General features: G+C 44.8%; 1 protein-coding gene across 1 annotated transcript in view; it reads right to left on the reverse strand.

Annotated features, from left to right (window-relative positions):
• Positions 1-11,769, reverse strand: part of UVRAG (UV radiation resistance associated) — a 142,258-nt gene extending 130,489 nt beyond the window's left edge. The window contains exon 1 of the mRNA XM_019530474.1: positions 11,566-11,769. Coding sequence (XP_019386019.1) covers positions 11,566-11,625 — 60 coding nt within the window. The 5' untranslated portion in view covers positions 11,626-11,769. The remainder of the gene's footprint in view (positions 1-11,565) is intronic.
• Positions 11,770-12,209: the final 440 nt, after the last annotated feature.

Below are 12,209 nucleotides of genomic sequence, written 5' to 3' on the forward strand. Positions count from 1 at the left end.
GGGGATCTTGTGGCCTGTTACAAACTAGTCAGAGGGGAGCAGCGGGCATTGGGGAAGTCCCTGTTCCCCCGTGCACTGCCAGGAGTGACCAGGCATAACAGTCACAAGCTGGCAGAAGGCAGGTTTAGGCTAGACATCAGGAAGCGCCACTTCACGGTCAGGGCGGCTAGGATCTGGAACCAACTTCCAAGAGAGGTGGTCCTGGCTCCTACCCTGGGGGTTTTTAAGAGGAGGTCGGATGAACATCTTGCTGGGGTCGTTTGACCCCAGCACTCTTTCCTGCCATGGCAGGGGGTCGGACTAGATGATCTACTCGGGTCCCTTCCAACCCTAGAAACTATGAAACTATAAATATACCCAATGTATTGCTAAAATACTGCCAAACACCACATTTCTACCTCCCACCTCTGGGGAGCTAACTCTGACAAACCCGTGACAGCTTGAATACCTCCATCCCTCCGAGGTATGAGCTGAGAAGCTCAAATCATTGAAGGGTCCGATGATAGGTGAGACTTGGCTGATGGTTAACAGTGAGCCTCCACAATACACAGAGATCTTGGTCCCTTTGCAAGTTTTGGATTAGGGTTGGCTAGATGATGCCTTGTCAGACCTAGCAACAGTTTCTGCAGTGATTGATCATCAACGGGTATTGGTCGGCCTCTGAAGCAGCAGTTACAGCCACAGACCCCAATTAGATTTGGGGCCCCAATGTGCCTCTTCACAGCACACAGCCAGGGTGGATAAAAATCAATGTGTTGGGGTTTTTTTTGTTTTAAATCAAAAGCGCGGGGGGGGGGGAGAAGAGAGGTTATTTAAAAATCACATTTTTTTTTTAAATTTAAAATCATAATTTTATGATCATGATACTTTAAAAATAAAAACAAACAAACCTATATAAAAGATAGTTTTAAAAATTTAAGATGTGTTAGAGCTCAAAGATATCATTGTGGAATAGGGGTTATAAATTTCTAATTATATACTGTTTGAGACAATATATTCATGTAACCTTTTTTAGAAAAGTTTTATAAATAGGTCGCTTCCCAGAGGCTCCTCTATAAATTAGTAAAGATTAAAGAAAACCATGGGACTCAGGGCTCAGTCTAGAAGATCCCATTAAGCATCTCTGCGATGCTTAGTTTCAGTTCTCAGATGGTAGATTTGTGTCTCCAGAAATAACATTCTTGTTAACAGCAGTATGTGCAGATGAGAGAGAGCAGAGCTGATTACCTACCCATCAGCCCTCTTGTCTCTCTGCAATTTTGCATATACAGTCACGCCCTTACCTCTCTCTAAAAAAAAGTACAAAGTCTCAAGAAGTTAAATGAATAGAGGATTGTTACAGTGAAATAGATCTGGGCAAAGAAGTAGTCTAGAGATAAATGCAAAGACAGAGGAGCAGTAGAAACAGTAGAGAAACATTTTGAGCAGACTATCCCAGTAGTATTGAGGGATATGTTTATGAGGAAAGCCTCTCCGTTGATTTGAGATCTAGTGAAGGAATGGTATGATAGAAGGGAAAAACTTATCGTGACAGCAATAAGTCTTTCTATACAGGCAAGGCCTATACTGGGTGAAATAATTTGAAGAGTCCTTACCTGGACTCTTCTTTGAACTTTGCCATACCAGTTATTATATCCTAACTCACCATTTGGGATTCTTAAAATTCCCTGATGGCTTGAGAAGCAATCACATTTGCTATGACAGTGGAGGGCCAGCCTTCTTGGCAGGCACTACATTCTCCCCAAGTGTCCAACACCCCTTCTCTACCCAAGCTGCCGCTCTTTTTGCTCCCTGCCCTTGTGTGATCTGCATGCCAAAGACTGCCCATGCCACTTGTGGCATGTGTGCTATGGGTTGCACACCTACGTACCATGGTACAGACCTATAGAACTGAACTTACTCAACCCTGGCTGCCCTCTCAGTTCCTTCTCTCCGCATGGAGACATCTCAACACTTTGGCTGCCTACCTATTTATCTATTTTTAAAACCTCCTCTGCTGCCCACCCCCGCTTTTTGAGAAGTCTCAGCTTTGTTTTCACTCAAAAATTCTGAAAACACTACCCTCAGCAGATATTTTTCACAAGAGATTCTTTATAAATCCTTTAAAAGAAAGGGCCAATCATGCAGCATGTGCCCCAGACCAGCCTTGTGCGCTACAAGACACGCTCTGGCACCAGTCAGGGGCTTACTCACAGAAAAAGCACAGGGAGCATGCTACACGTGGCACCCCACCAAACCAGGCCTGTGCACTGGCTCTGGTACATAAGGCCACTTCATATGATCCCTGGAGCCAGTGCGCAAGGCCGGTTCAGCAAGGCGCTGCATGCAGCTCGTGCCCTGGATCAGATCCGTGTTATATGCAACGCATGCACCGGATCCAGCCTCACATACTAGATACATGCATCAAGCTAGTATGGGGCTTATGTAACACGTAGGACCGGCACAGGTCATATGCTACACTCAGAGCCCACACCAGACCAGCCCTGCATAGGCACCACATACAATACTACCCATGCCAGCCATGCACTCCACACGCAGTGCATGGGACCAGAGCCAGCACACGCAGCATGCAGGGCCCATCCAAGATTTATGGGCCACAGCATAGGACTCTATGGGTGATATCTTTAACAACCATGTGCTACAGTACAGGCTTAACTTTGTGGTTCCTGACTTGAGTCTTCAAAGGCCTGCAAAAAAAAAAAAATAGTAAGCTGAATTAACTAATCCTTCAGCATCTTGAGTCAGGCTCTTAAGCTCCTGTGCCTTTTTATTTATTTAATTATTTTAAAACATTTTTCTACAAATGCATCAGGTTTGCACTTACATCTGAGCTTTGTACTCTTGTACCCTCAGGAATTTAGCATGAAAACAAGTTAATACAATGTAGCATGTGAATTGCAAACAAAAAAAAAAAAAAGGAGAAAAAGAATATTATTTAATTTTCACAAGCATGAGTCAAGTACTCTTAAAAGACTTTTAAAAAATACAAATTGCAGCTTTCAGTCAACAAGCAGTTAACCTGCCTATTCAACAGCGGAGTGCATTTCTCTCTCATTTTTGAAGAAAGCAAGATGTCTTTACATTTAAAGAATATATGAATAGTTTTTGAAAACTGAACAAAGTTCACCTTTGAACTCACAGTCTGAACTAAAGCATGTCAGAACGAGAGTAGCTGCACAGATCTCTATTGCTGTCACTGCTATTTCTTTTAACTCACATCTTTCTGTAAAGTTGCTGCAAGGGGAAGCATTTCTATTAATTCATAGGCAATTAATTGAGGGCAAGCCAACAAGAAGGATCCACCCAATTAACATACTGAAAGATCTGCCTAAGCAGACGTTCTACAAGCATCAGTAGATATTAAGTCGGATACAAAGGGAACCTGAAAAGAGAAGAAAAAGTAGCTCCTGCTTAAGGAGGACCCAAGTGACAATAACAGATGAAGCAGGTACTTGGGTACATCTAAAACCTGGAAGAGCCCTTCATTAGGTCAAACCAGCATTTGTGAAGGAAGGGGATGTAAGTTTTGACACTAATGGACCTCAGAAGACCACTACCTTGGTCTTCAGCACAGATAAATGTAATCCCTAATTACAATGGAGAATTTAACACAGATTTCAAAAACTATATAGGATTGCTACCTCCTCACTGTAAAAATGAGCTATTGCATCACTTGTTCCCTTCTGTGGCCTTTGTTTAATGCCACCTTTTCTCTGTTGTACATGAACAGCTGCCCACCAGGCTATTCTTGTAAAGTTCCTCATTTTCAAATGTCTCTTTAGCACAGCACAATCTGAGCACTGATCTCTGCAGCCAACAGCAAATCATTTCCTGCCCCGCCACAACAGGCCACAAGGGATGTCCCCATGGATCCTTCTGGAGACACAATCACCTGCAAATGCACAGGACAGGACCTGAAGGGGCTTTCCAAGCCAATGTTCATAACTCTATGAGCAGAAACCGATACGAATATATTATACACAGTATTAAAAGACTCAGATTATGTACAGCATTATATTCCCTACACGAACTGGGGATGAGAAATTAAGAACAATTTTTAGAAATATCAAAAGGTACTTATATAAGAAGAGAAACTAAAAAGATGAGCCAAAAAGAGTTTGCCACTTTCAGTACGCAAGATAATTTACCAGGAGAAAAAAAAAAAAAATACAAAAAAACCCAACAGATCTTTGAAAACTGCAAGCTTGAACAGTGCACATGCTAAAACACTGCTTCAAGTCATTAAAACAGCATAGGCAGACAGGCATTGACAGAGAAGGTTTGGAGAGCAAATCTTACATGCAAGTAGAGTAGGCTGACCTTCCCTTAGTTGTGGAACAAAGTTCAGAGGACTTGTCCTAATTATCGCCCCCTTTATTCCTTTTGTTTTGCCCATGTAGTGGCTTACAAGCAGCAAGTCCAAGAAGAAATACAGGGCAAGTAAGCCAGTGGCTACAAAAAGTAACCAAGACAAGATCCATTAGTGCAAGCCCCAAATCTGCTATTAAACATGCTGTAAAACCTTAAGAAAGCCTCAAGCTTCTCCATAACTGACCTCTGATACGAAAGTGTTTCAACCTGATAGAAAGTAAGGTCTATAAAGCAATGAGATGCTCATCTGAAAGACACTGGAAGGGCAGGTAGACCATTTTATTGTGATCCCAGGAATCAATTGCTGGGTCAAGGTCAACCTCAGTAAAGACCCATGTTTTCAATCAGTTTTCATTATGTCATGAAAGGGAAGCACTCATATGTCTGGTATTATCAATGCATAAATAAAATGTTACAATACTGTTATGACACATAGCAAGCACATGGCTGATGAAGAAAGGCTCCCAGAGATTTTATCAATCTAATTTTTAGTTACCAACAAAATAAGAAATTGTACACACACAATTTATAATAACTTTGTGCCTTGAGCCAGTTTCCTCAAACATCTGGATTGGATTGGAAGAAGGCCAATTTGGTGCCCATCTTCAAAAAGGGGGGGAAAGTGGATCCAGCAAGCTACAGACTCATCAGCCTGACCTCTATCCTGGGGAAGGTCCTGGAAAAGATTATCAAAGAGGCCATCCTATACAGGCTAGCTGAAGGCAATATCCTGAGGGATAGCCAGCACAGGTTTGTTGCGGGTAGGTCTTGCTTGACCAATCCCATTTCCTTTTACGACCAGGCGACCTACCACCTGGACAAGGGGGAAGAGATTGATGTCATATATCTTGACTTCAGAAAAGCCTTTGATCTGGTATCCCACGATCACCTCTCAGCTAAACTGGATAACTTCAGCCTCGACTTCACCACGATCCACTGGCTGGGGAATTGCCTCCGCAGCAGAACCCAGAAGGTGGTGGTTTACAGAAGTCAATCGTCGTGGTGCCCTGTGACCAGTGGGGTCCCTCAGGGCTCTGTCTGAGGGCCCTTACTTTTTAACATCTTCACTGATGATGTAAACCATAGTGTCAAAAGTGGACTGGCCAAGTTCGCCGATGACACCAAACTCTGGGATAAAGCATCCACATCCAAGGACGAGGGGTGATCCAGGCAGTTCTTGACAGGCTCATTCAATGAGCAGATGAGAACCTGATGGTGTTCAACACCAAAAAATGCAAGGTTCTCCACCTTGGGAGGAAAAACCTGCAGCATCCTTATAGGCTTGGCAGCGCTACTCCGGTTAGCACTACAGATGAAAGAGACTTGGGGGTCATGATTGACCACAAGATGTACGAGAGCCTTCAATGTGATGCTGCAGCTAGTAAAGTGAGCAAAATGCTGGCTTGCATCCATAGACGCTTCTCAAGCAAATCCCAAGACATCATCCTCCCGTTGTACTTGGCCTTGGTGAGGCCGCAGCTGGAGCACTGCGTCCAGTTTCGGGCTCCACAATTCAAAAAGGATGTGGAGAAGCTTGAGAGAGTTCAGAGGAGAGCCACGTGCATGATCAGAGGTCAGGAAAACAGACTTTACGATGACAGGCTGAGAGCCATGGGACTCTTCAGCCTGGAAAAGTGCAGGCTCAGGGGTGATCTGGTGGCCACCTATAAGTTTATTAGGTGTGAGGGAACGCCTGTTCACCAAAGTGCCCCAAGGGATGACAAGGTCGAACAGTCACAAACTCCTCTGCGACTGTTTCAGGTTGGACATAAGGATGAACTTCTCTACTGTCCGAGCCACCAAAGTTTGGAATAGACTGCTGCCAGAGGTGGTTCAAGCACCTACTTTGAACGCCTTCAAGACACTTTATCTTGCTGGGATCCTATGATCCCTGCCAACTTCCTGCCCCTGGGCAGGGGGCTGGACTCAGTGATCCTCTGGGGTCCCTTCCAGCCCAAATGTCTATGAAATCTATTCCATCCAAAGAGCATCTCAAACTAGCAGGCATCTTAAGACATCCAATGATACTAACAATTAGCTTATAGCTAATTATATGCACCCAACTGATACAGCACAACAGGGTACACAAAGTTTCTAGCCCCAACTGAAACAAGCAGCATTAAGAGCTAGATTAATAGCTATAATCTCCTAACACAGATGTAGCTTTGTGAGTATAAAAGACTGCTCTGTACCAATACGAAACGGCATTCCCAGAGAGCAAGAGTGATCCCAATACAGGCTACACTGATGAAACTATAGCCACACCCAAGCTCTGACTGATAGGGATGTTTTAGTGAAGGCAGCTATTTTCTTCTGCAATACCTACACCACTAAAACCTTCAAAGTGCAGACCAAGCTGAAGAGAATTGAAAACTATTTAAATATGGAACTTCCTTTTTCACTCGGTCTTCCCCTCCAGGATTTAGTCCTACTTCCTCTTTCATACAAAAGCTATTCTGTCCCCGCACTAGTAGAAAGCCAAGACTATCATCTATTTTTACCAGGGGACAACAAAATTGTTATGTGACTTACAACACAGAGACTCCCTTATCCATCAGCTCTCTCTTAGACAGGCATGAAGAGCACATTACAGACTTGCTCCCAAGTAGGGACAGCATGGAAAAGTAGAGAACCTTTCATTCATGCTAATAAAGCATCCCCAAAATTTAACTGGCCAACCCACAAACTCCCCTCATTCAACTCCTTAAGAACTTTTCTGCCAATCCAATTATAAGGGAAGTAAAGTTGATCATATTATCCATCTAAAAAGAATAGCTGTGAAATATTAACCCTTGATAAAACTACTCTTTTCTTAACGTTGTCATCTATTCTTTACACCTCCTTAAGGAATCACATCCAACTTTAAACTGTACAGCCTTCAGGTTAAACAATACACTTGCATTTTTGTCATCTGCCTAACAGATTTTTAGAGTCGGCTAGTAATACATGTAAACCCAACCAATTATTTAAACTTAAAAGGCAGAGGGAAAACTATAATTCAGGAGAACACAGACTCAAGTGTGTTGCATTTCAGCAGTAGCTTTAATAGATTAACATAACCTTTATTATACGTTGTTTGAACCCAAGATTCCAGGGAATAGTTCAATAAGTATATGCTTCAGGTTTAATGCCCTCAGCAATCTTGGAACCAGAAGTGAATCCCAAAAGGCTCATGGAGTGCATACACATAACTTAACATGTTGGGGTCTAACATGACACAACAGACAAAGTGTGCTTCTCACGTCCCTTTGCAAGACAAGGGAAGGAATCAAATCTCTTGCTCACCACCAGTTCAGAACATAGGACTGGAAACAAATTTCTGGGCCAAAGAATTCAGCCTCTTGTTCCTGCAGGCAACCATGTCATGTAACTTCTTTTATAAAGTGATCAAATGCATGCCATTTTCTACTCTGATGATTAGAGACTTGGTAGTTTCCACTTTTCAGTGAGGACACCTCCAGATCTCATCCTAGAAAGTAGTTTAGGACATTTCTTAATTATGCACTACAATTCTGCACATGCAGCACATATGTTGAACCCTACTGCAAACCCCCTCTGTTGTTTGTTTCTTTGTTCATTATACAACTGACTAGAGAAATGACAACAGAATTCAAGAAACACCAACTTGAAGCTGGTGGCTCTGGCACAAAGTTAAGAGCTAGTGCTGATTTAGAGTAAACCCCTTCTCAACCAGGGCACTGTGGCACCCTGGGGTGCTGAAAGCTCTTTTGAAGGGTGCCAAGAGGTGCAAGGGGATATGCAGATAAATGAAAGCTCAGACCTGTCCCTGCCTGACCAATCCCTTCCCTCCACAGCAAGAAGTTAAGTATTGTCATATATAAATTAAGTTTTTGAAATTGGCTGCCACTCTTTTTACAAGGCTGATGGAGGGGTGCTTCCAAGCCAATGAGGGTGAGAACCACCGCTTCAGGTTAAAAGCCTCAGCAGTGCACCTGTAGGTGCTAAACTGCTCCAGCACACTGGAGGAACACTCACCCACTACACTGATGACACCTTCCAAAATATGAACAACCACCCCTCTTCAAAACCATGAAAACAGGCAGAGAGACTTAGAAAAACTATGACCCCTTCAAAAAAAAAAAAAAATATATATATATATATGTTTCTCTCTCCACTTTACATAGACGCCCCCCACAAAAAAAACACACACAAGATAGACCACACTATACACCAATGTACAGACTTAAAAAAAAAAAAAAATGATAAAAGTAAAGCTATTTAATATTTCTTTTACAGTAATTGTTGTTACTTAAAAAAAAAACAGAAACTCCAACATTAGGTTGACCACAATCCTTCAACAGAGTTGTATAAGAGAGAATCATTTACTACAAGTTACACGTTACTGTAGCTGATGACACTACCAGAAAATGAATCAAAGAAAAAAAATTGCAAGCCTTCGGCTAGCATCTCACAATTCATTAACGTTTCCAATCTTTCCATACTGAAATCAGTAACAGACCTCTCTTCAGTTTCAGCAGGAAAAGAAGTGAGCTAGAAAGGCTAGAAGTAACTGTGAAAATGGGGTTTTCCTGCCTCTAAATAACAACATGCAACATCCCTTTTGATCAAGAACCACTAATTAGTACAGAAACGTTCAACAGATCACTTGACTGTAATATGACTGACTCTGGATGCTTTGTTTTGTTACTCGCGCAGCTACGTATTATTAGGGACTTTTTTGTGCCTTCCCTAACAAATGGCAGGAAAGCAGACTAAACACAAAGGACATCCTCACGTGCTCAGTCAGTCAGTGATGCAATTTGAGCCATTTATTCTTTCCCAAGATTAATAGCCATGAGTCAGATTACCACTTCTCTTGTCTTTACAATAAAAGTGTAGCACTGAGCACACGAGTAGCACCAAAGTCCTGGAACATGAATCAGGTGCAAGCAGGTGAGAGACTATTGCCCTGAATACTACTGTACTGCACTCAAAGCAGTCAAATATCTCCCATCAGTCAGAAAGCCTTTTCCACCTTATTTCTCACCAAGAGGGTGGTTTCCACCTTATTTCTCACCGAGATGGAGCCAACAGAACCACGAGAAGCTGGATGAGATTTAGATCTAGATTGCAAAATTGTGATTAGCAGTGTATTTGGTAGCCATGTTGGTCTGAGACAAAAAGAAATGCAAAACTCTAAAAAACTCTTGGTTCAGAGATGAGACCTTTTATTAAACCCGCTCAGAAATCGGAATTTTTGCGTGATTTCTTAGTGGGGCTAATAAAAGGTCTCATTTCTGAACCAAGCCTTTTAGAGTTTTGCATTTCAAAATTGTGATTAGACATCAAGAAAAAAATTCTTCTTCACCTACCTACCAAAAAAAAAACTGAGGTTTACAAGCTTCATCACTTTTGCTTATTACAACTATTGGCATTTTTGTGATGGAAACATAAGAATTTTTTTACACTGGATATTACGATTAAGACTCTGAACCAGGATTCAGGAGCTCAGATTCAGTTCCAAGCTCCGTTACCAAATTCCTTAAGCGAGTCATTTAGCTTCTGCCTTCAAACCATCAGCTTTGGCTTCTACATTACAGCCCTCTCTTTCCCTTGTAGTTGCTACTCTTCCAATACTTTAACTAGCTGTTAGGCCAAACACACCAGTGAATAATACCCCTCATAATCTGAGCCCTCCAAGTACCTGATTAAACAAAGGGGCATATTTCTAGGCCCATGTGATCCAAGTGGAAAAGCATAACGTGTTATCTGGTTTCTGGCATAAATCCGTTTCCCAACCCCTATCTGCCTGTGAGTATTACCCAATATTTGCTTCAAATATTGTTTTTGCTGTGAATATTGCACAATGTTTCCTTAAAAGCATTGTCATTTCTGCTCCTAGAAAGCAAATACATGACACAAGTATAAGTTAATTGGAAAGGAGGGAGGGGGGAATTTCCCACCAAAATAATCAACAATTTTGAAGGATTTACTTAGTTCTGCCACTAAGCCAGAAGGGGGTGGAATCGATTTACAAGGAGGAACATCTAAAGCCACTTAACTTGCAAAGGGGTGCTAGTCCCTCCCATAAATCTCTCTTATTCAGGCACCTATCTCCAGAGGAGAAGGCCATGTTCAGTCTCAGGGTAGGGTCATCATTTTTGTTATGTTCACACCCAAGTCTCCCTGTCTTTTCCTTCGGCTTCTGCCAGACCACTCAGTACAAAGTAATTATACGCTAGGGCTGGTTATCTTTTCATTCCTACTGAACTTCCCTGAATGGTATCTCGGTACCTACGGCCTTCACAAGCACCAGAAAGTGAAGTAATCCAGCTGCCTCTTCCACTTTATTTGTCAATGGCATCGACTGTGCGAACAGAAACACTCAATTCAGAAGTAGCTTCAAATCAAAGGGCAATCTTCACTCACTAAAGACAGATCAACAAAGGAGAGCTTTGAAATTTGGCCTCTACCATCCTTCTGCAGCCGTCCTACTATTCATTAAATACAGAAGCTGCGTCAGAGAGGGAAAAGCACAGTCTTAGTTAAAAAAATACACGCTGCTCCGCATTTATGTGCTTACAACAGAAAGGTCAGGCCTCCTTACTTAACCTTGCTTTTAGAGCTCACTCACTCGTAAAAAGAGGACCTTCGCCCAGTGAACTCGACAACCAGCTCAGCAAACAGAGGCACTGGTCAACCTTTGGCAGGGATAAAGGCCAGGCAGCGTCTAGACGCTCTCCCTATGATGAAAAGCAGCATTGCACTACTGCGCTGCTCCCCCCCCCCCACACAAAAGGGAAGGGAAAGGGTCGGATTTGCTCGAGCCCCACAAAGAGTCCGTCACCTTCGAGGCAAACAGGGGACCCAGGGACTGCAACTCAACGCTACCCCCGCCACATACAGAGTACTGTCATCTCCAAGGGGCAAAGACCCTCCCATCCCCCAGAGACAACCCAACCCCGCAGGCAGCTCGCCGCTCCCCGCCCCGTTAGCTTGTCTCACCACACTCCATTAGCCTTACCCTGCCCCATGGGCACCCCATTAGCCTGCCCCATAGCCACCACACAAGCCTGCCGCATAGGCACCCCATTAGCCTTACTCTGCCCCGCTGCCACATGAGCCTGCCCCATTAGCCTGCCCTACAGCCGCCCCATTAGCCCCACGCCCTACAAGAACACCATTATCCTTACCCCATTGCCCCAGCCCCCAGCGCCCGCCCAGCCCCGCTACCTGCTGCGAGGGTAGCTCCACGTGCCAGGCGCGGTTGGCGGGGCCAGCGGCCGAGCTCATGGCGGTGGCAAGCAGCGGCCCGGCAGCGCCTGCGCATCAGGGCCGCCCCCGCCCCTCAGGGCCGCCCGGGCAGGCGGGGGTTAATGGCGGCCGGCGCCGACACCGGGCCGAGACACCGCTGGCGGAGCCATATTACCGCAGTGCTCAGGAAGGAGGGCGGGGCGGGGTGCGCGGCCCGCCCATTGGCCCCGCAGGAGGAGAGGCGGGACTCCGAGCCGCCGAGCAGGACGGCCATTGGCGGCGCAGGGCGCCCATCGCAGGGGCTCTCAACGGGCTTTGTCGAACCGCCGAAAGGAGCCCGCCCCCACCGGCTTCTGGATTGGCTGAGCCGCTCCTTGTGGGCGGCATCAGAAAGACGGAAACTGGCTCGGATTGGCCCGCGGGGCTGTGATGGGCAGGCACCCCGTCACGTGGGGAACTGTTTTGGTCACGTGCCTCCGAGCGCGAGCGTTTGCGGAGAGGAGGGCGGGGGTGCCGTCGCCATGGCAACGGAGGAGCGCGGGCAGCCGGGCCTGGCCGGCGAGCGCTCCCATCATGCCCTGCGCGCCAGCCCCTGAATGATCTCACCGGCACGGGGGCCAGGA

This window comes from Crocodylus porosus, unplaced genomic scaffold (genome assembly GCF_001723895.1).
Source record: "Crocodylus porosus isolate Cpor-Errol unplaced genomic scaffold, CroPor_comp1, whole genome shotgun sequence".
Taxonomy (NCBI): domain Eukaryota; kingdom Metazoa; phylum Chordata; order Crocodylia; family Crocodylidae; genus Crocodylus; species Crocodylus porosus.